Source organism: Talpa occidentalis, unplaced genomic scaffold (assembly GCF_014898055.3).
Source record: "Talpa occidentalis isolate TD23 unplaced genomic scaffold, MPIMG_talOcc4v2.1 talOcc4.3, whole genome shotgun sequence".
Classification (NCBI taxonomy): Eukaryota; Metazoa; Chordata; class Mammalia; order Eulipotyphla; family Talpidae; genus Talpa; species Talpa occidentalis.
In genome coordinates this window covers 35,776,144-35,803,762 of record NW_023603184.1, presented here as the reverse complement: position 1 = coordinate 35,803,762, position 27,619 = coordinate 35,776,144, and the positions used below count along the sequence as shown (strand labels likewise).

General features: G+C 43.3%; 2 protein-coding genes across 8 annotated transcripts in view; both read left to right on the top strand.

The window, feature by feature from the left end:
* LOC119254980 (tripartite motif-containing protein 5-like) overlaps positions 1–20,867 on the top strand; it is an 85,234-nt gene extending 64,367 nt beyond the window's left edge. The window contains exon 5 of the mRNA XM_054699488.1: positions 20,825–20,867. Coding sequence (XP_054555463.1) covers positions 20,825–20,834 — 10 coding nt within the window. The 3' untranslated portion in view covers positions 20,835–20,867. The remainder of the gene's footprint in view (positions 1–20,824) is intronic.
* Positions 16,488–27,619, top strand: part of LOC119255565 (tripartite motif-containing protein 5-like) — a 110,746-nt gene continuing 99,614 nt past the window's right edge. For 2 of the 7 annotated variants that reach the window (XM_054699477.1, XM_054699478.1), the window contains exons 1-4: positions 17,309–17,595; positions 20,825–21,302; positions 23,379–23,474; positions 24,554–24,784. In XM_054699477.1, coding sequence (XP_054555452.1) covers positions 20,880–21,302; positions 23,379–23,474; positions 24,554–24,784 — 750 coding nt within the window. In that variant the 5' untranslated portion in view covers positions 17,309–17,595; positions 20,825–20,879. Of the gene's footprint in view, positions 16,810–17,299; positions 17,596–20,824; positions 21,303–23,378; positions 23,475–24,553; positions 24,785–25,233; positions 25,746–27,619 lie in introns of those variants that run through there. The other 5 variants (XM_054699473.1, XM_054699474.1, XM_037522807.2 and 2 more) reach the window with 5 other exon arrangements.

Below are 27,619 nucleotides of genomic sequence, written 5' to 3'. Positions count from 1 at the left end.
AACAAATTTTATTACTCAACTTAGCAAAAACCTTAGTTTAGCTTTAGTTTTTTCCTTAGAACTGGAATTTTAAGTCAACTGCAGAGTTGCCACTGTAACAATTTTATATACCAAGTTTTCTTAGGCAAGCACTAGATAGATTGACAAAAGCAAGAAAAAAATAGACACTTAATACCATAAACATTTTTCAGTAACTTGTCCATATGGCTTTAGATGTTACCTTGAATTCTGTAAAGAAATATAGTCATTTACTGGGAGAATATATTGTTTATTCCAAGGGGAAAAGACAAGTAGATTAGTCTTCCTGGAACAAGATCTTATCAAGAGATAGAAGCCTAGAAGTAAGTTTTGTTTGTTTGCATAGGCCAGGTTAATTATTATTCCCTTTGTATAGCATGAGTAAACACATTTAAACAACATGAAGTATTAATACCCACCATTAAAACCTTAAGACATGTATGCTTTTTAAACCATTAAATTTTGAATTAGTTTTTTTCTTTACCACAATTTTAGATCGCGACCTCAAAATTTAAGATTTTTTTTTTATATATAGGCGCCATTTAAAATTAATCCTCCGGAGGCAAAAAGCAAGAGCAAAGAGATCTCTTGATTTTCATTTAAAATTTTTGGCCATGTGCATTAATTTTAAGAAACAGTTATTTTTACCAATATTTGTAAAGACACTGAGAAACTATAGTTTAGTAAACTCCCCTTCTTTAGTAACAATTTTTTTGTTTGACACATTCATTTAACCAAGTTTTTAATATCCTTTTTGTATCAAGCAGGTTTTTAATGACATAGAAGTTAGAATCCTTACATGGTACAAGTATCCAATTTTAACCCTTACTTAAAACCTAGGGTCCAACCAAAACCACAACAATTTTAAAGTCAAGCAGTTTGTACTAACTTTCTTAGACAAGAAAAACATTTTAAGTTTGTATTTTTAAATATTATTAATTGGCTTTACATTGTTTTAGTTTTGTCACACTGAGACCAAACACATTTTTAAGACAAAAGACATTTTTTTTCTTTTCAGAACCATGTATGGGGAGGACAGGAGAAGAGGAAGAATAAGATCTTCCTTTACAGTTTGCCTGTTTTCAAACTCATCAGAAATTAATTAGTCTTACTTAATAAGAAACTAAACTTTTACAGGTCCAATAAGCAGTTTAGAAGTTGTCACTTAACCAAAAAATCACCTTTTATAGCTCGTTAGCAAGTCCAAAGTAACTCAGCAGTTTTTACCTTTAACATTTTAGACTTTAAAATCAGAAAAACAGAGGGAAATAGAACTTTTTCCCTAACATGAACCAAAACAGTTTTTCAAGGTGGACAAAGGGAGAGTCTAGTCCCCCCACAACTGGAAGGCAGCAGAGACATACCAATAATCTCAACACCGGAAAAAAAAATCCAGGCAGCTGCTTGTTGAGATCAAAGGCAGTCTTTTTTACCAGCCAGCTGTAGTGGACCCCTTTACTTATTAGTCCCCAGCATTTTGTCTTTTTTTGTCTTGACTGTGACCAAGGAGGGTTAGCTGGAGAAGATGCCATTTATGGCCAAATTGGGCTAGTTTTTTTTTTTTTTTTTTTAATGTGGCTTAAGGGCATGTCCCATGGAATTGAGATAGAGCATTTTATGGTCTCTGTAGCAATAAAAGAAAGGTACCCGCAATAGCAGCTCAGAGACAAAGCAGGGGCATCCCTGCAGTTAAGTCAGAGGTCGTCCCATCCGACCAGGACCATATATCATGGCTTCTCGACTGGCTCTCAACTCTAGGATGCCAGGAGAGATGTTGAGACTTGGGTCTAAGTGACTTACTAAGAGAAGCAACAGGTGAGATAGGAGACAATTACTCCTGAAAATTGGTCTCAATTCTAAGATGCAGCAGAGATGCATGCCTCTTTTGCATGGCTGACGAGGAGGCTCCCATCTGCAAAAAGGAATGAAAGCGGATGTCCAACACCAGCTTCTTTCCCCAAAGGCGGAGAAAACCTATAGACAGGTCAAATTATGGATTTAGGGTCAAATTGAACCCAATTCTCAATCCACTTCTCCCTTGTCTTTTTACCGGAGGCATCCCTCCATTTAAACTTGGAGCTCTAACTGTGAGTGATCAACAGTTTCCTCACATATAAGTCCGCTGGAGTTAACCACTCCTTTCCAGTGTGACCGATGTATCTCTGTCTGTCTCCCACCGAACAAACAGGTGTGGGGTGCCGGACTTTGTGGGACCCTACCGGTGCTGGACTTTGTGGGACCCTACCGGCGACCCCTAACCAGTCTCTGTGCAAAGGGCATCTATTCCAAGCTTCTAGCGAGCTTATAGTAAGCCATTCTCCTCATCTGATGAAAGACCCTGAACACACCTGAACAGTAGAGACTTAACACAAGCCACAGACCAAGTCCTGTGACCTAACTTTTAATGATGTCCATTTGCCAGACAACAAAACTGATTCCTTTTTTCTTAAGTCATAGCCCTTGAAGCAGCAGTAGCCCAGAGCCTGATATTTACTTGTCTTAAACTCCCTTTTGGAAAACTGTCATGAGACAAATTTATAATACCAAAGGTATAATTAATTAGCTGGACCTAGGATTTGAGGCAAACCTGTACATACACCCCTGTCATGATATGAAACTCAGCCTCTCCTGCCTGTGCCAACCAGCAGGATTAAAACAGACACCAGGGAAAAGGCTCCCAGGGGTGCCCCAAGATTTTTATAAGACCATTTTGTACCTTATGTTTATAAGTTGTCTTGATAGAAGCTGAACGAAGTCCATCCTATAGGGGAGGGATCAAGAAGGTGAAAGTCCCTTTTCTTTTTTTCTTTTTTTTTTTTTTTTTACTGTTTGGCCTCTGTGACTCTCGCCTAGGTGCCGACCTAGCAGAACGCCTTGTCTGAGCCATCGGATCTCCTGGATGTCCAGGGTTCCAAGGGTCACAGCTTGGTCATTCTGAGCACCCTCGGAGTCCACGGATGATAGAGGAAAGTAGGAATCAGTGACAAGAGAGTCCCGACATTCCCACTCAGCAAGTGGGGATCAGGAAGCCTTGCCAGCTGAGAAACCTGTCACCCGAGACTTTAAGAATGGCGGCCTCACGCTAGTTGCTTTTACCGGGCCGACGGGTGCCCATTATTCTCTTTGCAATCAAAGGACAGAGAAAAAGTTTGTCTCCTGCCTGCCTGAAATGTCTGAAATGTCTACTGCCTGTCTGAAGCCCACAGGTAACAGAGAAGTAAAATCAGTTGCATTGCAAGAGAAGGAAGAATAGGGAGGAGAGAGAGAGAGAGCAAGGAAAGACATGGAGCCATCCAAATAATCCTAACAGGGATCTGAGACCAGGATGGGGTTCTGTGTCGGATCCTGTGTGGTGCTTAGTGAGGAATGACTTTCCCAACTGTCACATTGGGACCATTCATCCTCTACTGGGTCTCGGCAGCTCCCCCTCTGCTGAAGGCAAGGGAGGATGGCCCGAGCTGCTGGGAGATCAGCCCCTTATGTGCAGCTCCCGGACGGCCTCTGCATGACGTATGTGCCTAGCTCTTCGGAGACCGGAGTCCCTCATACGATGACAACCAGACTTTTATTCTTTGACTGGCAGATGGGCTAGTCCCCTTACCTGGTCTGGTCACCAGTTTATCCTTCCACAGGAGATTTTAAGGCAATTACCCTTTGACATTTACTGACTGTCCTGTGCCCCTTTTATGGCCTCTTTGATGGCTCCAGGAGAAAGAAAATGTTTAGCAAGAGAAGATTAGGACAAGCTGAAGATAGAAACAATTTGTGCCTCTCGGCTGACTTACCTTAAATCTTGTGAGATCCCGGACGAGCCCCCAAAATCATACCGGAATTGTCAGGCCTAGTCTCCCAGCCAGGAACGGATCCCAGGCTGCAGGGCAGCGCTGAGCCCCAGCCACTAGACCCCCACGGGTTGGTGTCTCACGAAGCCGCAGCAGGAACTTCGCAGACGCTCAGGCAAGCAAGCGAGAAGAGGCAGGTTTGTTTAGAGAAAGAAAAAGTTTATTGAGGAGAAAAAGAACAGAAATAAAGTGGGATTCCCAGGCCAGGGAACCAGGCCTGGGAGGGGCAAGGAAGCCAAAGTGGAGCCGTGTCTCAGGGAATATATACCTTTCTTTTCCCTCATTATTCTAAAGCTCCACCAGTCTCTTTGTGATTGGTTAGTTCTTTGCTACTGAGTGGGGGATCTTCACATTCCTTATCTAACAGCTTTCTCTTTCCCAATTTGTTGCATCTTTATCTTTATGGCCCAGTCCTCTGGATGGGCATCCCTGCATTGAAGTTAAACAAACAGATGCCTTTCTAAGTTGTCCATAAATTAAACCACTCTCCATTTCTCCATCTCCACCTCCCTTTACCACCTGAAGGAAAACAGGACTAGTGTTAACAATGTTGTCCTTGGTCCTGAGATGTTTGTTTTTCCTAGTGGAATGGGTTACATTCCCTTGATTGTCCTTATCTCTGAAGTCTCCCTAAATTCTTCAGAGGTCCCCTCCTGCACTGTCCCTAAAAATGCATAATTCCTAGCTTGCCCTGTGTCTCAGTATCCTACTAATTCTTTCACACTAAGAATATGTATTAGTTTTCTTTCAACAGGGTTACTCTGGCTTTGTTTTAAGAAATAGGACTTGATTAAACATTACATGGTCTTTGAATTTTAGCTAATTATGAAATAAATGGCTCTGTATAGCTCGCTGGTCTTAAGTTTTTCAGTTACCTGCAGTAATTCTATTTCATGGAAATTTTGAATTTGAGCTCTGTTTACCCAGCTGCTTCTTCATTACAAGAGTCAGAAGTACACTTCTGAGATTTAACAATGGTGTCAATAAGTGTTTGTTCTGGTCAGCCTAACTTTTGCAGTTATGGACAGTATTCCAGAGATTCAGGCCGCGCGCCTGTGCTTCCTGTGATAGGAAGAGAACTATTTCTACCATAGATGATGATTTACGGCTTGCTGGAATCCTGGTTTCTTTGGGTATTTTTTTTCTCAGCTCATTACCACAGAGTTCAGCTAGAAATACAAGTGCACTGTTGGTCAGATAGTAACTGCTGCGATCCTGCTTGCCCCTCGGAATTCCCCCCTCACCACTTTTGAATGACTTTCGATGACACAGGTTCCAAGGTGGAAAGTGTTTCTGTGTGTTTGTGTGTGTGTACCTATATTTTGGTATGCATTTGTGGGCACTGGCAAAATTGATTAAAGTGTTCCCTTTGCTTTTGCCTTTTTATCACTCCATTGCTCTATGAAGTCTAGGCCTCATTAGAGAAAAAATCTGTACTCTGGAACTAACAAATGACTATTTCCTGGAATGCCCACTCCTCCAGTTCAGAATGGAGTACTTAGTTACAGGGAAATAAAAACATGAATTTCTATATGCAACTGAAAAGAGCTATATATTGGATGGTTTCTACTTTTTGTTTTGTCTTTTGTTTTTCTTTATTTTTTATTTATTTTTATACAAGAGTTGGGGTACAGGCCAGAGGTGTGGAGGGTGAGAGGACTCACCAGAGACAGAGTGGGGAACAGAACAGGCAGACTGACTGAAATACACTGCTGAGGGGAGCAGCGGGCCAGACAGGAGAGGTCTGCTGTGCCATGTGGGATCATCGCTGGCTGGGCTGCATTGAACCCACACTGCCAGGCTGTAGACAGCTTCACCAGGCAGCGCTCAACCCGCTGCGCCACTGGGGAGGTCCAGAAGGCTTCTACTTTTTAACTGAATCTCCTGGCCTCAGACAGCCTTCTGCTGAAAAGAATATGAGACTTTTAATTTGCTTCCAATTACACTCTCTTCTCAGGAAAAGGTCAGAAAACCCGTGAGTCCCGGGGTCAGAAAATCTGAAGTGTGCCAATTGTGGACTTGCTGTCTACAAATCAATTGCAGGACTGTCCTATCCCCATCACCTCAGAAACCCCCAGCAATAGTCACACCATTTTTTATTTCAGGGGCTAGGACTCTGAGCAGATAAAGTATTTACATGGGAAAGTTTGGCTGCACTCAGGCTAATATCAGTACACAAGAAATCTCCCTGCAAGATCATCCATGAACAATGTGGAGGCATCATTGCCTAAAGTTACTGCCTGAACCAAACAGTTGTAAAAGCAAATAGGTTTTTCATATAGGAATTTGAGATCTTCATTGGAAAAAAATATGCACTCTCTAAATGGAATGTCAAACACATGCTATTTAGCTTGAGGGCAGTTCCGTGCAGCACTTCATCCTGACTGCTTTTCTTTCATGATGTACAGACAGGTCGGTTTTTAACTCCAGCAGCCCCTACATACTCCCCACTACTATACTAGGCACTTTGTATTAGCTGAACTCATATTTGTCTCCCTATGCTGGGAAATAGGATGATTGCTTTCCCCTTAGTGTTTCTCCATCACTAACACTATAATGTTTTCCTGGCATCTGAAAGTAGAGAGTTCCTATGAAACCTTTAGTAAGCTAAATGGGTAAAGCAAAATAGTCATATAATTTATAAATATAGAATATGTTTTGAGTATTCCCAGACCCAACAATACCTTACCACATCACAGAAAACAATAAAACCTAAAACAACACAGCAATAGCAGGAGTAGTATGATAAATACGTGGCCTGTATGAAGAAGAATAGTGTGTGAACAGTGTATTTTCACTCAGAGTCAGGAAGGCAGTGAGCACACTGGAAGGCTGAGTCACTAGAGGTGGGGTGGTGGCAAGTACAAGAGAATGGGTGAAGGAGAAGACCAGGGCCCAATATTGACAGTGTATTGAATCCATCAGGGTAGGTAGGTCACTAACATCTATACCTCCTTTTGTGTATGCCTGTCTGCCTGTCATACAGTTCTTTATAATCACTCAAATCTTCCTGCAAACCTACCCTAAATTCTCTGTATAGGCTCTCTGCAAAACAAGCTATGAACATAATTTTTGCTTTTTGACTTTACAATCCTCTGTTACTAAGTTAATCCTTCATAAAATAAAATGGCATAGCAGAACTTTAGAAAAGCCTAGGATGGGCCTCCCAGGGGCGCAGCTGTTGAGCGCTGGGTTGCGAAGATGCCTGCGGCCTCTGCGGCGCCGGTTCAATCCCCGGCTGCTACCCGGCCACCGGAGGAGGGTCCCACATGGCGCGCAGACCTCTCCTGCCGCCCGCTGCTCCCTTCAGCAGTGTACTTCACTCCTTCTGCCTGCTCTGCTCCCTGCTCAGGCTCTGGTGAATTATCTCACCCTCCCGCGCTTCTGACTGTACCCAGTGCTTGTATCAACCAAACAAACAAACAAACAAACAAATAAATAAATAAATAAATAAAACATGCCTCAATTAAAAAAAAAAAAAAAGATTATGAAATTAAAAAAAAAAAAAGAAAAGCCTACGCTGACTATAGGAAGATTACCCTGTTTTTGAGGGTTCGCTGTCTTTTTTCTTGAAGGTCTTCAGTTGATTGAATTCAGCTCACGACCAATAAGGGGAGTAATCTTCTACATTTAGTCTACTGGGATAATGTTCCTCTCATCTAGAAAATGCCATTACAGAAAGAATGAGAACAGTGTTTGCTCAAATATCTAGATAATGTTGCTAGCCCATAGATATAAAATTAATCACCACAGCCACAGGCATTGAGTAAGTTCTGAGTAAACCATAGGAACAAAGATATGAAACACTGTTGGCTAAATTTTTTCACAGGCATTTACATAAATGTTAATATACCAGAATTGCATTATGTGCTACAGCAATTACGTTGATTGCTACAATAAAATAGAACCATGGTTATCATTGGTATGTTCAGTGTAATTAATACATCTAGCTCTGTGGATGCATAGCTATACATGGCACATGTGGAGTGCCTATGTCACTCCTTATGTCATACCTTTGATCGTTGATCTGAAATAAGAAAAAGCAACATAGAAAAGATTCCTTCATAAAACATACCATTGCTGGGTGAAGACTGCTTGAGAAGGGATACTCCACAGGAATATTATGTGACACCGAAAGAGAGAGGAATAAATGCCAGCTCCCAGAATGCAATTCATGCAAAATTTAGAAGATACCATTAGACTCCAAAGACATCCCTAGTTCATTTGTTTTCAGAACAAACTTTATTCATATTGAGAAACTAAAACTGTGAATGTGCTCAGTGGTTATGCTTAAGTGATTTTCAATTCCTGACTCATAGATAGAAGGGAGTAGAAAAGTTTCTGAGCTAAGAGAGCTTACTCTTCTGTGGGTGCAAACAATGCTGAAATATCTGTGATTTAACTAGAAATCAACTTGTCAGATGCTGTACAAGTCTCACATCACTGGATGTGTGAAGATTGCCAAACTCTGCATTCCTGGTACCGTGGACCCTGTGATGGAAGCTTCCACCGTCTTTCAGCTAGCACATGTAGTCAGAGCATGAACAAGACAGACAAAATGAATGGCAGGAAAGAATGTGTAGGGCAAGTCAGATTTTTCAGTTCAGTTTTTGAATGGGAGGGTTGACAGGATTGAACTTTACCCAAAGGAAGTTGGAAAGTAGACAAATGAAGGGTTTGTCAATGTTACTCAAAGAAAGAAGGTTCTGGAAAAGCATCATTTTATTTTTTGAAAGGTTTATGTTATTTATTTATGCATACAAGACCTGGAGTGTAGGCCAGAGGTACAGGGGATAAGGAGATTCACCAGAGACAGAGTGGGGAGCACAACAGGTGGATTTACAGAAATATACTGCTGAGGGGAGTAGCGGGTGAGACAGAAGAGGTCTTCTGCACCATATGGTTCAGCTTCCTGCCCGGGGATTGAACCCATCCTGCAGTGGCTACGAGTAGATTCAGAGGCACCATTTATTAACCTCCGTATTCTATCACCCGTCATGTAATCTGGCTTTGGCACACTGTGACAACTTTTTTTCTGAAACTCTTCCTCTTCTGTCTCCCTGAATTTGGAACAGAAACTGATAATTAATGATGTACCATTTGATGCTGTGGAAAATTTTTTCTCAGTAGGCTCACACTGAAGAACATTTTTTATTTATTTATTTATTTGTTTGTTTGTTTATTTATTTATTTTTAAGGTTTATTTTTTATTTATTTATACAAGCACTGGGTACAGTCAGAAGCGCGGGAGGGTAGAGAATTCACTAGAGCCAGAACCGGGAGCACAGCAGGCAGAAGGACCGAAGCACACTGCTGAGGGGAGCAGCGGGCGGCAGGAGAGGTCTGTGCGCCATGTGGGACCCTCCTCCCGTGGCCGGGTAGCAGCTGGGGATCAAACTAGCGCTGCACAGGCTGCGGGCAGCTTTGCAACCCAGCGCTTAACCGCTGCTCCACCGGGGAGGTCCTGAAGAACATTTTTTTAAATGGCATTTTACCATTCACAATTCACTAATACATCATCAGCTTAAATTTACAAACTTATAACGTATCATCTTCCCCATATCTACTCTCTTATTAACCTTCAAATACACAATGAAGTCACTAATAATAGTCATAGTGATGTATATTATGTCACATGCATGGTGAATTTATTTTCTATAATTGGAAGCTTATACCTTTTGATGCCTTTCACCCACTTCAGCCATGCCCATGCCCTACCTCTGACAACCACCAATATGTTCTTTGCATCTATGAAATTTCCTTTTTTTAAAGAGTGAGTGAGACCATATCGTGTATGTCTTTCTTTGATCTATTTCACTTTGAAAAATTCCCCCCTACATGTAACCATTTTGTCACAAATGGTAAAATTCAATTCTTCTTACATGGCTAAATGATATTACACTCTGTGTGAGTGATTGCATGTGTTGTTGTTTAGTCATTTTTCCACCAATGGACAATTATGTTGTTGTAATATGAGTATACTGTATTATAAGAAGATCCACTATTTCCATATTGAGACATAAATTCTATGCAATCAAACTAAAACTCTTCGTGTAAGTGTGTGTGTGTTTGTAAATAGAGAATCTGTTTTATAACTTTATGGCACTGCACAGTGCAGAGAATGGCTAAGAAATTTTTGAAGAAAACATTGAAGTCTCTTACAGTACAATATCAAGAGTAGAAAATTTTCATTGTATTTGTATATTATTGGTTTAGTTCATACATGTAAACTAATTATAAAGCAAGTTCAAGAGAGTCCTTGGGCTTGTGAGAATTTGGTCTCAAATGAATGTGACTGCATTGTCTAGATTGACGTTCCTAGGGATCCAATATTTGTACGTTACTACAACCACCAGGTTACATTTCATCTTAAGGGAGGAGTAAAAATGGTTGATACATGTCCTGTCTAGGAGTAGGAAGTGTAGGGGCCCCTAGAACCTGAATTCTGTCTCCTGAGACTATAAGGAAATGCATACATGTTTTCATCTCATCTCTTCCAGAAGCTTTCCAGCCTAGAATTTCACTTGTTCCTTTTAAATAGGTCCTTCCTACTACCCTTGTGAAACAAGAGACAGAAGACAGTTTGGTGATAAAGGTTTTTGTCATTACTAGGAGTGAGATCTGTCTATGAGTGTCACACTCAGCAAAAATTCTACATACGTATTGTTTGAGTTTAAATCTGTTTCATCTTTTACAAAGTGTACAGGATGTATACATTCTGAGTTGCTTTTTATGCTATAAAGTGGAATTTTAAACTACTCCTAACTTTTATTTATTTATTTATTTGTTTGATTTTTTGTTTATTTTATTTTTGCACGGAAGAACTAGGGTGTAACCAAAATGAGGGGGGTGAGAGGATTCAACAGAGATAGAGATGGGAGAAGAACAGGTAGATTATGAGATAAACTACTGTATTTCAGAGCAGCAAGCAAGACAGGAGAGGTCTGTTGCGCCATGTACGTCAGGTCCCTGGCCAATGGTGGCAAACTTACTCCATAGCAGTAATAGTCCTGAGACCAATCCCTAGGCTGCCAGGGAAGCAGTAAATAGCATGTCAGTGTCCTGAACAATATAGTAGATATTTACTCTGATGATTATTGAAAATGGTAAACTGTCTCCATGTCCTGTGTAACACAATGTGCACATTTGGAATAACTGATTCTACTAAAGTCTCATTTTTCAAGTCCCCAAACTGCAGTCAAGGTCACTCCAGTTCCAACCTTGTTTTATGTACCTTTTCATATTCAGGCTCTTTTTTTCCTTTATTGAGGTAACACTGGTTTACAACCTGCTACCTGATTAGGGGAATAGGTTCACATCTCAGAGATATGTCACCAGCCCATCATTCAAACACCACAGCCCTCCCTGGGGCCATGTGTCCTCCTCCTTTGTGCTGCCCGCTTCTCCGTTCCCCTCTACTAGCCTCAGTTCTGCTGCCACGATCTTCTATGTGAAATAATGAATGATTTCACTTATATGTGGAATATAGAGAAAACACACATACTGAGGGCTTTTTTAAGTCCTTTATTGGAAATGGGAAACTGCAAAAGTACCAGTTTCCAAAACTGTACAACAGCTGTCTAGGAACATGTCTAGGAACAGATATTCTAAAAGGGACAGCTTTTTGGTAGACTTTTGCCTGTGATGAAGCACTTAGTGCCCCGCCATACATGTCACCCCATGCGCTCTTCTAATCAGTTTCAAAATCAACAAGAGGAATAGATTTACCAAGGAGAGCAAAAACACACACTCTTCTTAGAAAAATATGCACTGTAAACTAGAGCAGTTTCTTGCACAGAGCACACAGCAATACACAGAGGGGTAATAAGTTGCTCCAGAAAGATGAAAAAGAAGGTGCTTGGGCTGGGAATGGGATAGTCACACACTTACACATGCACACAAATGTGTATCTGTGTGTGTGTGTTGTATGTACACTCATAGGTATAATTAAACACAGTTTCTTTATCCCAGTCAATCTTCAAAAACATCCTATGAAGAAGGAAATCCTAAGGGATAGCTGAAAGAATAGATAAACTTATTGATGCTGCTGTGCGTTCTGACTTTAGCCCTTGAGTCACCATAGGTTCTTGTGCCACAAAACTATAAAAAAGGAATTTGCAGACATTATAGATGAGGAATCAGAAACAAACCTTAAGAAAGTAAGGACAAGGTTATTTGAAGGAAGAAAGCAAGAACTTCCCTGTATGCTGTACTTGGGAGGGGCAAGGAAGGCCTGTCTAGGGATAATTAAACCTCCCTCCATCCCCCCCCCCATTCTAAAATCTCATCGTCCTGTTTTGTGATTGGCTCTTCCTCCTAGTGGCTATACTCCTCTGGGCAGAGGTGCCCATTTTCCCAGCTCCTATCTTAGTAGTTTACCTCCCTGTCCAAGGTCTCCTAAAATTTACTTTTACTGCTGGCACTGGCCCTCCTGAATTTTTCTGCCCTCATCTCATGGGCCTCCCTTAAGTCTCCCAAGTCCCTGCTTGCACCCTGCCTGAAGCTGCATACTTAACCCTAACTTGCCCTGGGACTCAGTAGGAGTCAGTGCTCAGCCTCCCATGGCTAATGAGTGGAAGAGGCAGTATTGGAACTGACTCTGTATTTCTCCACCACAAGCGCCTTCTCTTGAGTATGTCCCCAAAGAAAAGGTAGGAGCCATTTTCCCTAGGATGTTGGGTGGGGAGGGAGAAGCCCAAAGATGCTGATCTGTTGAAGAAGCTGGGCACACCAGCTATGTGTGTGTGTTGTGTGCCAGGAGGTAGAGGTGTATGCTCAAGTCTAGTTACCTATCAACAGGCACGGGCATTCATTGTAATGGCTAGAGCCAGGGTGAGCTCTTTCATGACCAGGCTGCTCTTGCAGGTGAAATGATGTTGAGAGGGAACACACTGGACAGTTAAAAACCTAAACTTTGAAATCAGACAGAATTTCACTATCAGGGTGATAATGCCTCTTACTAGTCCTTTTTAAATTAGCTTTAATAGGATGCAGTTTCTTATGAGAAATAGCAATACTGAGGCTGAACTGATAGAAATGTGTAGGAATTAAATAATAAAATTCTGTGATTTTTCATTTCCTAGAACATGAGCACTGATTCCGATTAGTATCTGCTAATTTTCTCTCTGGGTTGAAATCATGGATATTAAGAATGAATATTAATATACTTTAAAAATTACTACTTTTACTTTTCTTTGAAATAGAATATATAATTTTCTGTTTTTTTAAGATTTACTTTTATTTATTTATGCATACAAGAACTGCGGTGGAGGCCAGAGGCAAGAACGGGAAGGAGCAAACTCTAAACCAGTGGATGATGTTCTGAATGGATTCCACCACGTTGTTCATACTGAAGATAGAGAGCATGTAGCTGTAGATCTGTTGCCCCCTCCCCCCAAAAGTTAGACAGGATTTCCTAGATATCCAGAGTAGCCATTTCAATACCTGTCACCTTGGTATATGGAATGAAGATCTGTCAAGATCGTGTGAGAACCACTTTCATGAGAGACTGTTATCATTACTTGAAGATTTAAGTTTTCCTAGGTATAGTGATCTCTGCAGAAATATTTTTTTTAACTAGGAGAAATATCTTAAGGAAGGGCAAACAATCAAAGGTAATGTTCTGTCATATGAAGTCATTTCCTCATCATGTGAAACCCTCTCCCTGGTGACTCTCCCTGGTGACTCAAGTCCCTTATAATAGGATATAAGCCCTTGCTGTCTTCCATTTACTTTAGAATTTACTGCTGTATAATTCACTCTACACATCCTATTCAATTTGGTGTTTTTCTCATACTAATTTGTCTGTTGTTCATTTATGCATCTAGTCTCAGAAAAACTCACGGTGGTGAGGGAACTTTCCCCTGTACCCAGATAGCTGTTGAAGGAGAGATATTAATAGATGTATTTTTTATGTACTTTATGTGACTGAACTGGAGGGAATTGGTAGCTGAGAGAGTGTGACAAGTATTCCTCTTCTCGTTGTGAGTCCCTGAACTACTACATGTCCTTGGTTAATATCATGGGACTCTCGTGTGAGATATTAGATTTAGCTGAGAGTTTTAGCTCCTGTCAAGTGATTTCTGGAAACCTGGGTGAGGAGGAAACCTGAATTCACAATTCACACAATTTTTCAACATGAGTTTTAACACATGGCTCAGTGCCACCCACTGCAGCATGAGTTTGAACCTCAGCAAGGGAGCTAACACACATGAGCCCAGCAGACCTCTCTGGTCTTGCCCGCTGTTCCCCTCAGCAGTGTATTTGAGTTGATCCCCCTGTCCTGCTCCTCAGGCTGTCTCTGGTGAATCCTCTCACCCATACCTCTGGTGTACACCCCAGTTCTTATATGCATAATGTATGATGTGCAAATGTTTTCTCCATTCAAGTAGATATCTTTTTTGTTTTTTGTTTTTTTTTAATAGAGGCATGTTCTATTTATTTATTTATTTGTTTGTTTGTTTGTTTTGTATTTATACATGCACTGGGTACAATCAGAAGCACGGGAGGGTGAGAGAATCCACCAGAGCCAGAGCGGGGAGCAGAGCAGGCAGAAGGACCGAAGTACACTGCTGAGGGGAGCAGCGGGCGGCAGGAGAGGTCTGCGCGCCATGTGGGACCCTCCTCCAGTGGCCGGGGAGCAGCCGGGGATCGAACCAGCCCCGCAGAGGCCGTGGGCAGCTTCGCAACCCAGCGCTCAACCACTGTGCCACCGGGGAGGCCCAGATGTCTTTTTGTTTTAATGATAGATTCTTTCACTGTGCAGAAGACTTTTTTGATACATGTAGTCCCATTTATTTATATTCTGTTTCATGTCTACATTATTGGAGACAATTACACAAAGACATCCCTAAGCGAGTGGCTTGGAGGGTTTTGTTTGTTTTCCTCTATGTATTTTGTGGTTTCAAAGATTGCCATCCAAGTCCTTAATTCATTTTGAGTTATCTTTTGTGTAAGGGGTGACATAGTTCTCTAGTTTCCTTCTTTTGCATGTGGCAGTTTACTTTTCCCCAAATAAGTTGTTGAAAAGACTTTCCTCTCTCTGCTGTTTATTCTTGACTCCTCTGTGCTGGATAAATTGTCCATACAAGTGTTGGTTCATTTCTGGAGTCTTGATCCTATTCCATTGTTGCTGGAACAACTTACTTGCAGGTCAGGGAGGATGAGAAAAATCTCACTGGCCAATAGATTGCTTTAACTCTTCACTTTTAGGAAGGTTAAACCGTTACTTTAGTAGACAGTAATGCAGAACGATTTTGTCACATAGCCTACTTTCCATGCAGTGAAGCCAACTGTTTCTAGCTGGCTGAACTGGGATAGATGCGTTTACACAACTGCTTGTGCTTGAGCCATTGCAAGCAGCTTCAGATGGGCAGTGCACTTGGCAGGCGTCTCCTTTTCCTGCCTGACAGAGGTGCTCAGTACCATGTGCTTCTCTATCCAGTGTATCATGTGCACCTTTTCCTTCCACCACATCGTGTTCTGCACAGAGATATAATAGTCCAGGTGATTCTTTACATTCTTGTATGATCCTTGTAGTTGTTCCTGGTAAACACCTTCCAGGCAATAGTGGTGTTATTCCTCTGGACATCAAAAAGCAATGACGCTATTAACCAGCACCTGCTGTAAATTCTCTAGCTCAACTGCATGGTGATGTGCCTAAAGAAACCTTTCATTTCTTCTCTTTAGGCAAGTTTTTTGTTCAATGAATTTCTGAGAAAATTCTCTAAAAGAGGTACACTTTTTTTAACTAGATAGACAAACAACCTTCTTGTTGATACCACAGAGAAAGTTTCTGAAATAATCACATATGTTTCCTTGGATAGAAAATACAGTATCAGTCTTTTTTTTTTTTTAATATAGATGCATGTTTTATTTATTTATTTGTTTGTTTGTTTGTTTATACATGCACTGGGTACAGTCAGAAGCGCAGGAGGGTGAGAAAATCCACCAGAGCCAGAGCTGGGAGCAGAGCAGGCAGAAGGACCGAAGAACACTGCTGAGGGGAGCAGCGGGCGGCAGGAGAGGTCTGCGCGCCATGTGGGACCCTCCTCTGGTGGCCGGGGAGCAGCCGGGGATCGAACCGGCGCTGCAGAGGCTGCGGGCAGCTTCACAACCCAGCGCTCAACCACTGCGCCACCGGGGAGGCCCCAGTATCAGTCTTGCTCCAAGAAAAGGGAAGCCTGTTATACTGACTGGCTTTAGAATAAAGGAACTGGAAGAATAAGGACTAGCATTTTAAAGCTTCCATTCTTTGGAATATGTACGTATGGATTATGACGTATCACACAGGTGGGGATAAACCTACCTGCTCTCAATATTTCTGCCATCTGCCACACCAAGAAAAAACATAAGACCGTCAATGGAAAAGAACTTCAGTACAATTAGTGTGCAATACAGAGAAGACAAAGAATATAGTTTCCAAATCAAGCACCTAAAGTTACCCATCCCCTCATGGGAAAAAGTGCAGCCAAACAGGATTGGCCAAAGCAAGGCCCAAAAGCCTGCCACAAGTCCACAACACCTTTAGGCGGGACCCATAGACAAGGGTCAGAAACTGACCAGACAAGTCTGGGAGGAAAAGAGAAAAATCATAATCGAGATAAAAGCTGCTATTGTCACCTTCCCTTGGGTCTCTCACCCACATCCTTTCAGCCAGTCCAGGATGAAAAAGCAAGTGCAGCTTCTTCGCATGTCTCCAGGCTCCATGTGCCTCCTGCAGGCCTCCTCCCTCTACATCCTGCTTCCTTCCTGTGACAGTCTCCTGCTGCAGGGGCAGGATGCACCACTGAGCAGGTTTCCTATGAGCCCAGCAGACCCGGTAAAGGAGGAGTCCAGGAGCCCTCTGTGGATTTCTCAGGCTTTTCTTAAGCTTTACATGTAGTGTGGCAAACAGGTACTCGGCAAGCAGGGGTGTCAGGAGGCCAGGAGGAGTCCAAGACCCTGGCAGGTGCTCACTCTGGGCTTCTCTCTCTCTTCTGGCTTTCTTTTTTCTCTTTATTTTGGGGGGGGGGGTGGGGAGGGCAGGCAAATCACATTTTATTAAAGATAACTTTAGAAATCTTTGACAATGTTATGTTTTGCTATGAAGTTGAAAATAAAAAAGCATGTGTGTTCAAAATCCCAATGACATTTTTCAAGGAAATGGAACAATTATAAATTTTTATCTTTAGATCAGCCAGTTTGTTCTTCAGCTCTCTGTTGGGATTATTATTTTTTTTTTGTATGAGTTTTTTGTATTTTTTTTTTTTTTTACTGTTTTATTTCTTCTGGCTTTCTTTCTCCCCTTCTCTCTCCTGCCTCTGCTTCTCTTGGTGACTGTCTCAATACTCCTCCCATGGCCCACAGAGGTAAACAGGACAGCTTGCAACAATGTAACAATCGCAGGTGCCCCATCAGACAGGGCAATCCTAATGGTGGGAGGGCAGAAAAGCCTGAAAACCATATACCCTCCACCTTTCCAGCTGCTTCACCTCCCTGCTCAGTCCACCCTCCCTGGATGGAGCAGGAAATCTAGTTGGTGCCTCCCCTTTTCCTGGGGAGCCCTGTTAGAGTTTCAGTTTCATTTCACTCCATTTCACTCTGTGGCAGTCAGGCCCAGTGCATCCTGACCATATCTGTATCTGACCTGTCTTCACTCTTCCCCAAGGAGTCACAACATTTCCTTGGTCTCTGAAGGTCTGTTGAGAGTTTCTGGAACAAAGAGTTTGAAAACTTCAGAGGAAAAACTGCTTTGGTGAGTCTGACTTTTCATGGGAAGGCCAAGATGCCTCTGAAAGGGGGCAAAGGCCCAGCTTGCAGGCTGCCTGCTGATTGCCTTAACTGAAGGGCAACTGGGGGACAGAGTGGCCGAAAAGATGGCGGGTTTGAAGGAGGAAGGCTTTGTTTACTTCAGAGGGACTGGCATTTCTCCAGGCCGAATCTACCCACAACTCCTTCCTGTTCTATTATTTTGAATTGCATCTTTTGCGGACAGAGAGAATCCTTGACTTTTTAGAAGTAGAAAGCTCCTTTTCCACCCAATACAGGAACACAGGCAGAGGGGTTTGAATCCTAGGGGTCAATGTTACAGTGTACCAGTGTCATATTTCTTCACAATTCTATACATTTTCCTCACAAGGACTTTCTGCGATGGGGAAACTTGATGTGCGAAGGTTGGCAAGTTCTGCACCTCATTTCTGGTCACTGCTTCAGGCGCGGGTTGATCGCTGTAGTTCCTTAGAGATCACTAACCTTGTTCATCCGTCTACTTATGTCTGATGTCATTTTAATGAAAGAGATGTGGGATTAAGAGAGCGGTTCTTGGGTAACATCTGAGAAAAGTTTCAGTGGATCTCCCCATTCAACAGCTTTCGGGCAGTCTCCCCATGACACAAAGACATTTAGTTATATCCAAATGGGCCGGTTTATTATATAGGACTCTTGTGAGGTCAGTTTGGGAGATCTTGAATTCAAGAATGGGGTCCTTGGGTTGACGCTGGGAAGCTTCATCAGAGCTCCCCTTTGACGGCACTGGCGAGTTTCCCAGGTGAGTTTCTCCCCAAGACAAAAACGTCAGTTATATCCAAAATGGCAGGTTTATTATAAAAGGGAGAGAAGAATAAAGGACATTTGCTTATGATGGAGGACAGGAATAAAAAAAATAAAGTAAGAAGGAGGTGCCACAAGACCAGAAACCTGCTCACACAAGGTGGGGGTAGAAGGGATTAGCATTGCCATTGACACAGCTTTAGAAACCAAGAGCCTTAGGTGCCAAAGCCTGGTTTACAAAGTGTGAGACACAAGCAGGTTTCAGGCTACTGTAGGGAGTGTCCAGAGCAAAGGCCCAAGGGTAAAGATAGGCAGATTGAGCCCATTGTGCCATCTCCTGCCCCTTTCAAATTCTGTGGAGTTGTCCAAAATCAGCAAAATAGGGAAGCCTCCCAAGGACTGAGCCCCTCCCAAACAGAAGACTGAATCAGTGCAGTCTCTATACAGGCTCAGGGCCTCTGCCCACCTCTGATTATACAGGAGCTTCTTTTCACCAGCTCTCCCCTGCAGAGCAGCAGCCTCCTACCTGCCCAGGACCTGCACCATGCCTGGATTTCACTTTACTGACCTCCCTCAGCAGAGGCAGCTCTCCACAAGGCCACCAGCCTGAGACCATGCAGGCCTCTCTCTGCAAACCTGATTCTTTCGGGGCAGCTCTTCGTGCCGCTTGTGTCTGTACAAGTGTCCTTTATTCTTCTCACCCTTTCCCTAATAAACCTGCCCTTTAAATATAACCAATGTCTCAGTGCTGTGGAGAATCTCACCTGGGAAACCCTCTGGTGCTGCTGAAAAGGGAGCTCTGGTGAAGCCTTTCCCAGAGTGAACCCAGTGACCCCGCACTCCAAACCCACTGACTCCAGAAACGACATCACATAGACACAAGCGGGCAGAAAGGGCTGCCCAGAAAGGGACAGGTTTGCTGAGAGAAGCTGCCTAGTCACAGGCCCCAGCCTTGGGAGGAGCGGCCTCTGCTGCTTTGCAGCTTTGCAAGGGAGGTCAATGAGAGAATCCTGAAAAGACAGTAACTGGTTTCAAGCGAGGAACATACATATTGTGGTCACACTAGAAGAGGGCAGGCAGCAGCCACCCTGAGCCACACTCCCTAGCTGAGAGCATCAAGGATCCTGCTTTATGAGGCTCATCACCGCACCAGGCTAGTGGGGAGGTAGGGTATTGGCTGGCCTTGGATTTTCTAGCTTGGGTTTCAGGGCCTTTAAGCACCCACACATGCTTTATCTGGTCTCACATTAACACCCTCCTATGACAAGGGAAAGTGCATCCCAGCTGTTTAGGTTTTCAGCAACAGGAAGGTAACAAACAAGGACCAGGTTCCAGGGGCCCTGTAATGACATTGTTATGCAAATTGTATTTTACCCAGCACCAAGTGAAGGAGGAAGTAAGTTCCCTCGAGTAGGCTTTAGGGTCACGGGCCCAGCCTTGAGAGGGCTTTCTAAACCATGCCTGAAACAGGGACTTATATAAGCTGATGCACTTGTTGCAGAGAAGAGTTGGGGAGTGGGTCAGAGTCTGGGGGATGAAAGACTTCACCAGAGACAGACTAGAGAACGGAAAAGGAGAATTTATTGAAAACACAACTGAGAGGAGCAGGGGGCCAGATGAGATGGGCCTGAGGCTGTTTCTACTCCAGGCATGATTGGTTGGGTGACTAGTCTTGGGTGTGCCCTGACTCTGCATCTGGATCCTCAATTTAACAGCCCAGTTCCCAGGGCCGCCCCACCCACAACCTTATCCAGTCAAGCCTTCCCAATTTGCCTGTTAAACGAGGAGGGGGGGCCTAGTTTTTAACTTTAATAATGACACCATACCATACAGCATATATCTTTGTGGGCCCAGGGTAATGCCATCTGCACATTCCATAAAACCAGATATTCAGCCAAGGGTGGCTGGCTCCCGGACTCCACAGATGACTGATTCAACTAGATAATAAATGTCTTCCTTTTCTGCCTAACTCTGGTCTTCAAGGTGATTCTTTCCTCATGTTGATGAGGATCAAGTTGCATGAGTCCAGGAACTGCACTTCCTTGATTCTTCCTTTTTTTTTTTTTAAAAAGATATGTTTATATATGCATACAAGCATTCTGGGCTACAGACCAGAGGTGAGGGGTGAGAGGATTCACCAAAGACAGACTGGGGAGCAGAACAGGAGGATCTCATGAAATACACTGCTGAGGGGGAGCAATGGGTGAGAGGAGCGAGGTCTGCACTATGTGGGTAGCTGCCTGGGCCGGTGATCAAACTCTGCTGCAGTGGCTGCTGATAGCTTCATAGTGCTGTGCTTAACCCCTTGCATCACAAGGGAGACCCTCCCCTTTTTTTAATCAAATATTTTATTTTATCTATGCTTGTTATCTATACAATTAGAATTGTTTCCTGGCTTTCTCATTTGTTCCAGTACAACCTTCTCAAATATACAGGGATCTGTGAACAGGAGACACAATCCAGGATAGCGAGCAGCAGGGGGCAACAGCTATGGCATCAAACATCTTAGTGAACATCCAGGAGGAGGTGACCTGCCCCATCTGCCTGGACCTCTTGAAAGAGCCCCTAAGCCTAGACTGTGGCCACAGCTTCTGCCGAGCCTGCATCACTGCAAACAACAAGGAGTCCGCGGCAACCCAGGAAGAGAAGAGCAGCTGCCCTGTGTGCAGAATCAGTTACAAGCCTGGGCACCTGCGGCCTAATCGGCATCTGGCCAACATAGTGGAGCAGCTCAGAGGAGTCAAGATAAGCCCAGAGGGGGAGCAGAAGAAAGAGCTCTGTGTGCGCCATGGAGAGAAACTCCTGCTCTTCTGTAAGCAGGATGGGCAAGTCATTTGCTGGCTTTGTGAGCGGTCTCAGGAGCACCGTGGTCACCAGACATGCCTCACTGAGGAGATTGTCCAGGAGAAGAAGGTAGGAGAGCCTCAGGATGCAATTAAAACAGCAGAATATATAGTTGATGGGAAATCTCCTCTTGTTTGCCTTGTCACCATAGTCAGAGGTCTGTGATCTCTTTTCTTCCTCTGGTGTTGATACAAGGGAAGATTCCCACACTGCTCTATGTTCTGGGGCTGGATGAGCAATGAGATTAACATCAGACAGCTTAGAAGGAGAAAAAGACCATATTTAATAACATACACATGGAGAATTTACAGGACTGTAAATACTGAAATAAAATGGGACAGATCCAGTGTTTATTTATTTTTAAAGATTTATTTATTTATGCATTCAAGAACTGGGGTACAGGCCAGAAGTGCAGGTGGTGAGAGGAGCGAGACAGAGTAGGGAACAGAACAGGCATATTGACTGAAATACACTGCTGAGGGGAGCAGCAGGCGAGACAGGAGAGGTCTGCTGTGCCATGTGGGTCACCTCCCTGGCAGGGGATTGAACTCATGCCACAGTAGCTGGGGATTGTTGTAGAGCAGCCCCGATACAAAACGGGGTGCCTGACTGTGGGTCCTCACCCGCGCGCTTAAAAGGACTTATCAATGCTCTACTGCAGGCACACGTGAAAGGTTAATAAAAGGTTTATTTACAAGGGAAGGGGAAATGAGGAAATGTACAGCTCTGGGAGAAAAGTGGGAGACAAAGTTTTAAATGCGTCCTACCCAGTCCGCCAATCAGGAATCCCAAAATGGCACTCTGAGAGCTGGCCGCCAGCCAGGAGCGGTGAAGCCAGGAGGCGAGCGATCGCGAGCCAGAGAGAGCCCAAGGCCCACATGTTTGGTTTTTATAGCCAACCTGGCTGCCCAACTCCACCCTCAGGTCCCAGCCACCCTCCCCTTGGTGGTGATGGGATTTGTCTTTCCCAATGTCCTGATGACTTTAGTCTGGAGTGGGGGTGGGGTCCACAAAGCCTGTATGGGATTAGCTCAGGACATCCTTTCCCCCTAACAGGATGACTTGATAGCCCTGAGAATTTAGCCCCTGTGCCACAAGGGAGGCCCAGATCCAGTATTTATGACTGGATGTATTTGGAGCCTGGGGTGTCAAGGAGGGAGGAGGGGGTCTCTGGGACCAAGAGGGGACAATTTCATATGATACAACCTTGCCTTTAGATATTTGCCTTGCCTTGAGATAGGTTTTTCCCATAAAAAGTTTTTTTCTAGAGGCCTCCCTGATGGCGTAGGGGTTACGTCTCAGCCCTATCATCACAATGGTCTGAGTTCTATCATGGGCCGGGGAGATGACCCACACATGGCACAGCAGACTTCTGTCTCGCCCACTGCTCCCCTCAGCAGTGTATTTCAGCCGATTCTCCTGTTCTGCTCCCCTCTGTTTCTGGTGAATGCTCTCACCCCCTTCACCTCTGGGCTACACCCCAGTTCTTCTGTGCATAAATAAATATATAAAATCTTTAAAAAATAATTTATTTCTAGCGATGTTGCTAAGTCTAGGTCATCTCTTTAAGATAACACTTCCTCATGAGACTCACAAAAATTTGATTTACCTTAGTTCTACCTAATAAGACGACACAAGTTGAAATTTTCCAGCTTGGAAAAAGCCTATCTAAACCTTTTGGGGGAAGAGAAACACTAGGCTCACCTCCCAAGGTGGTGGACATTTCTGTGCCTCCAGCCTGATTACAAGAGACTGATTTAGAGTCAGAAGTAGATGTTTCGAACCATGTGTTAAATGGGGGAGGGGGTGCTAGTGCCATGAAAATCCACCATTCCCTTTTCACATGAAGGGTAACTGAGGGACTGGGTAGATTGAGATGTTGTTTCTTTCCTGCAGGATCAAATTTCTCCTCTAGGACAAATAGAATCATCCTATCTGGGGAAGGAATGGTGACTTCGCTTAGACTTCTGCCTGAGACTTAATACGTTCACACTTCAGATTTTCTTCTAAGTCGTAGGTTCTCATTGATATTTTCAGTTTCTGTGACTCTTATGTTTAGAGATGATCTGATTACTTCCTCCATGACCTGTATTCAGATGTTGAGAAAGCCCATTGCTTGACCTTGGCTTGATTCCCCTCTCACAGGAGAAGCTCCAGGAAGCCCTGCAGCAGATGAGGGAAAAGCTGCAGGAATCTGGACATCTGGAAGCTGAAGTCAAAAAAAGTACAACTTCCTGGAAGGTAGTGTTATGGAGCAGCCCCGATATAAAATGGGTTGCCTGGCTGTGGGTCCTCACCTGTGCGCTTAAAAGGGACTTATTAATACTCCACTACGGGCACACACATAAGGTTAATAAAAGGTTTATTTACAAGGGAAAGGGAATTAAGGAAATGTACAACTCAGGCAGAAAATAGGGAAATAAAGTCTTTAATGCATCCTACTGGATCCACAGATCTGGAAACCCAAAGTCACTCTCAGAGCTGGCCGGATGGCTGCGAGCTGGTGGAGAGCCAAAATGGGGGACCCCCAAAGCCCACGTGTCTGCCTTTTATATCAACCTGGCTGCTTAACCCCACCTTCAGGTCCCAGCCACCTTCCCTTTGGTGGTGATGGGATTTGGAGTTCCCAGTGTCTTTGGCTTTGGCCTGGGGTGGGGGTGGAGTCCACAGAGCCTGTATGGAATTAGCTTTAGGACATCCTTTTTCCCCTAAAAGAAGGATGAGGCTCTTTCTGAGGGATTTAGGCAGAAATCTGATAGAATTTGAGTGATAACAGGAAGAACTTCCTACCTTTTTGTTATTGGATCATTAACAATCCCACAGTCATTTGATTATCCTTTTCTTCATCATTTCCCTGATGGTGGAGGGGATTGAAAAGTGAACCTGGCACAGGTGAATGGGTCTTTGGAGGGAAGGTTCATATGGAGGGAGATTGGCCAGGATAGCAGTGCAGACTCTGTTCCATTCCCATCATGTGTTTGAGTCTTTGACTCTCCTGAGGGAAGCCATTCAGCCATGGCTCTGGGCCAGTGTTCCATTTTGGCAGAGGGTTAGTGGTGCTGTCAGGAGTAGTCCAGCTGTGTGAACATGGAGACATACCCAGTTGCTCTGTTTGGCTCAGGGTTGGACTCAGTGCTGCAGACTTGAGGGAATTATTTTGGAATATAATAGAGGGGAAGTAGTATGTGAAGAGCCTCTTTAAGAATTGTTCTCTTGCTCTGTCTCACTTTGCTGTGAGAACTTTCCATTTACAGTGGTGCTAGTGCTGGTTCCTAGTCTCTGCCTGATGGGTTGAGTACCGCCTTTCTTTTCTCCCTAAGAGTCAAATACAAAGTGAGAGACAAGGTGTCCAGGCAGAGTTTGCAGAACTGAGAGGTCTCCTGGACTTGGCGGAGCAGAAGGAGCTACAAAACCTGAATAAGGAGGAAGAAGTCATTCTCCATAAACTGGCAGAGGATGAGAGTGAGCTCGTTCAGCAGAGCCAGTTGATAGACGTTCTCATCTCAGATCTGGAGCATCAATTGGAAGCGTCAGACATAGACATGCTGCAGGTAATGTTACAGGGCAGGGAGAGGGGCTGCCCAGACCCCGGGACCTGCCTGCTCTAAATAGGTTCTGCCATCCGCCGCATCAACACAAAACACATGAGACCAATGAAAAGGAACTTTAATACAATTAGTAAACAATACAGGAAAGACAGAGAATATAGTTTTCAAGTCAAGCACCCACAGTTACCCATCCCCTTGTGGGTAAAAGCCCCTCCCAAATAGGATAGGCCCAGAGCAAGGCCCCAAAGCCTGGCACAAGTCCAAAGCACCTTTCAGTGGGAACCCACAGAAAAGGATCAAACCACCAACAATTCTGGAAGGAAAAGAGCAAAACCAAAATCAAGGGAAAAGCTGCCACTGTCTCCTCCCCATGGGTCTCACCCACATCTGTGTCACCCAGTCCACAAACACAGTTTCCTCACATGTCTTTCCGCTCCTTGTGCCTCCTCCAGGTCTCCTTGGGGCTCCATCCTGCTTCCTTCCTTCTCTTCTCTTTAGCTCCACCCTCCATTGGGTGGGGCAGGGAACTTGGAACCTCCCCCTTTCCTGGGGACCACCCTGTTACAGTAAGATCTCAAAAGAAGCCCCAGCATCTGAGACATGAGAACCATGCGGGCAGATTTCCCTCCCCTTCTGTATTGCTGTGCCCTTTCTGGTGTGACACTAAGTTTCTTCTGCTCTGCAGTGTGCTTCCTGCATTTATAGGAATAATTGAATGCATAAATAACAAGGGAAAACCTCATTTTTATTAATGTATCAAGTACAGTGCAATTGTGTGAGCTTGGAATAAAGATGCCTTTTATTCAGGTGTATTGGATATCCCTCTTTATTGGGTGCTAGTGTTATGCATTTATTAGTTAAATCGAGTGAAGATTAGTCCAGATAAACAGATGCACTTCAGAGTCTTAACAAGCATTTTTTCCCCCTCATTAAATGAACAGAGATTTTCCCCCTTGTTTTTCTATTTTCTGAGAAGAATTACTAAAGGCCTGGTATTTATTTTTAATCAGTGGAATTCACAAATCATGTCTCATTCTGGCCGTTTTTGTGTTAAAGGGTACATATATGTGTATATATAATTATGTATGTATGTAACTAAATATATATAATTTACTTGTTTTAATTGTTTAAATAATTTTTGTGTCCGTTTTTGGCAATGTGTGTCTTCATAGGAGTTTGTCTAAGTTGTGTGCTTTGTAGATGCAAAGATACTCATAATAATTCTTTATCATCCCTTCAATTCCTACAATATTCACAGTAATGTCACCTTGAAACCAAGCAAAACCAAGGGGCTTCACAGGGACTCCAGACTCAAACGAGGAATAACCCATGTTGTCTATTCTAGGGGCTCTTGTTACCTGGTCCATAAAGGCAAAGCAACCCAAATGATGTGCTGAAATGGTTTTAATTGGTTTGCCAAAGTGCTGGAAGGCAAAAGAGAACAGCAGGTGTAGGAGGGATGTAGCAAAAAGCTTCCTAAGCAACAAAAGTAGCAATCTGAAGTAGGACCCCCCCCAAAAAAAAGGGAGTAGACCCCCCAGAAGCAGGACTGGCACCCCTCTTGCATTTTTTAATTAATATTTTATTTTATATAATTCTTACATCATTTTTCATTTTTGCACAATGTATGCATTTTCATTTTGGTTATATTCCCCATACAATTGCCCCCTCCCCTTATTTTGACCCTAGTTCTTCCTCTCCCCTTCCCTCTCCCCACCCCCCATAGTGTGTCTCTGGTTTAGAGTTGCTTGTTGATTTTGATTTTTGCTTTGTATTAATTAGTCTTTTTCCTGGTCCCTTGTTTAGGTTTTCTAAATTCCTGCTATGAGTGAGACCATCTGGTATTTTTCTTTTTCTTTCTGACTTATTTCGCTGAGCACAATCCCATCTAGCTCCATCCATGCTGCTGCAAACTGCATATATTTATCTTTTTTGATTGCTGAGTAATATTCCATTGTGTATATGTACCACATCTTGATCCAGTCTTCTATTGGCATTTGGTTTGTTTCCATAGCTTACCTGTTGTAAATAGTGCTGCTATAAACATAGGGGTGCAGGTGCCCTTTGGAATTAATGTTTCTGTGTCATTTGAGTAAATACCTTGGAGTAGAATTGTTGATCATATGGAAGCTCTATCTTTAGTAGGTCATGAAATCTCCACAAAGCTCCCCATAGTGATTGGACCAGTTTGCACTCCCACCAGCAATGCAGGAGAGCTTCTTTTTCTCCACAACCTCTCCGATATTTGTTGTTCCTGGTTTTTTTAATATGTGCCATTCTTACTGGTGTAAGATGGTATCTCATGGTAGTTTTGATTTGCATTTCCCTGATTACAAGTGATGTTGAACATTTTTTTCATATGCCTGTTGGCCATTTGCATTTCCTCTTTGGAGAAGTATCTTTTAGCTGTTCTACCCATTTTTTGACTTGATTATTTTCTTTGTTTTTGTTGAGTCTCATCAGCTCTTTGTAGATTTTTGTGATCAGTCCTTTATCATTAGTGTTGTCTCAAAAATGTTCTCCCAGTAGGTGGGGTTTCTCTTTGTTTTTGGTTATTGTCCCTTTTGCTGTGCAGAAGCTCTTTAATTTGATGTAGTCCCAGCTGTTTATCTTTGCCTTCACTATCACTGCTTTGGGCGATGTGTCTGTAAAGATGTCTTTGAGGAGCATGTCATGTAGAGTTTCACCTATATTTTCTTCTATGTATTTTTTGATTTCAAGTCTTATGTCTAGTTCTTTAATCCATTTTGCGTTGGTTTTTGTGCATGGTGTGAGGTAGTAGTCAAGCTTCATTCTTTTGCATGTAGCGACCCAGTTTTCCCAACACCAAGTATTGAA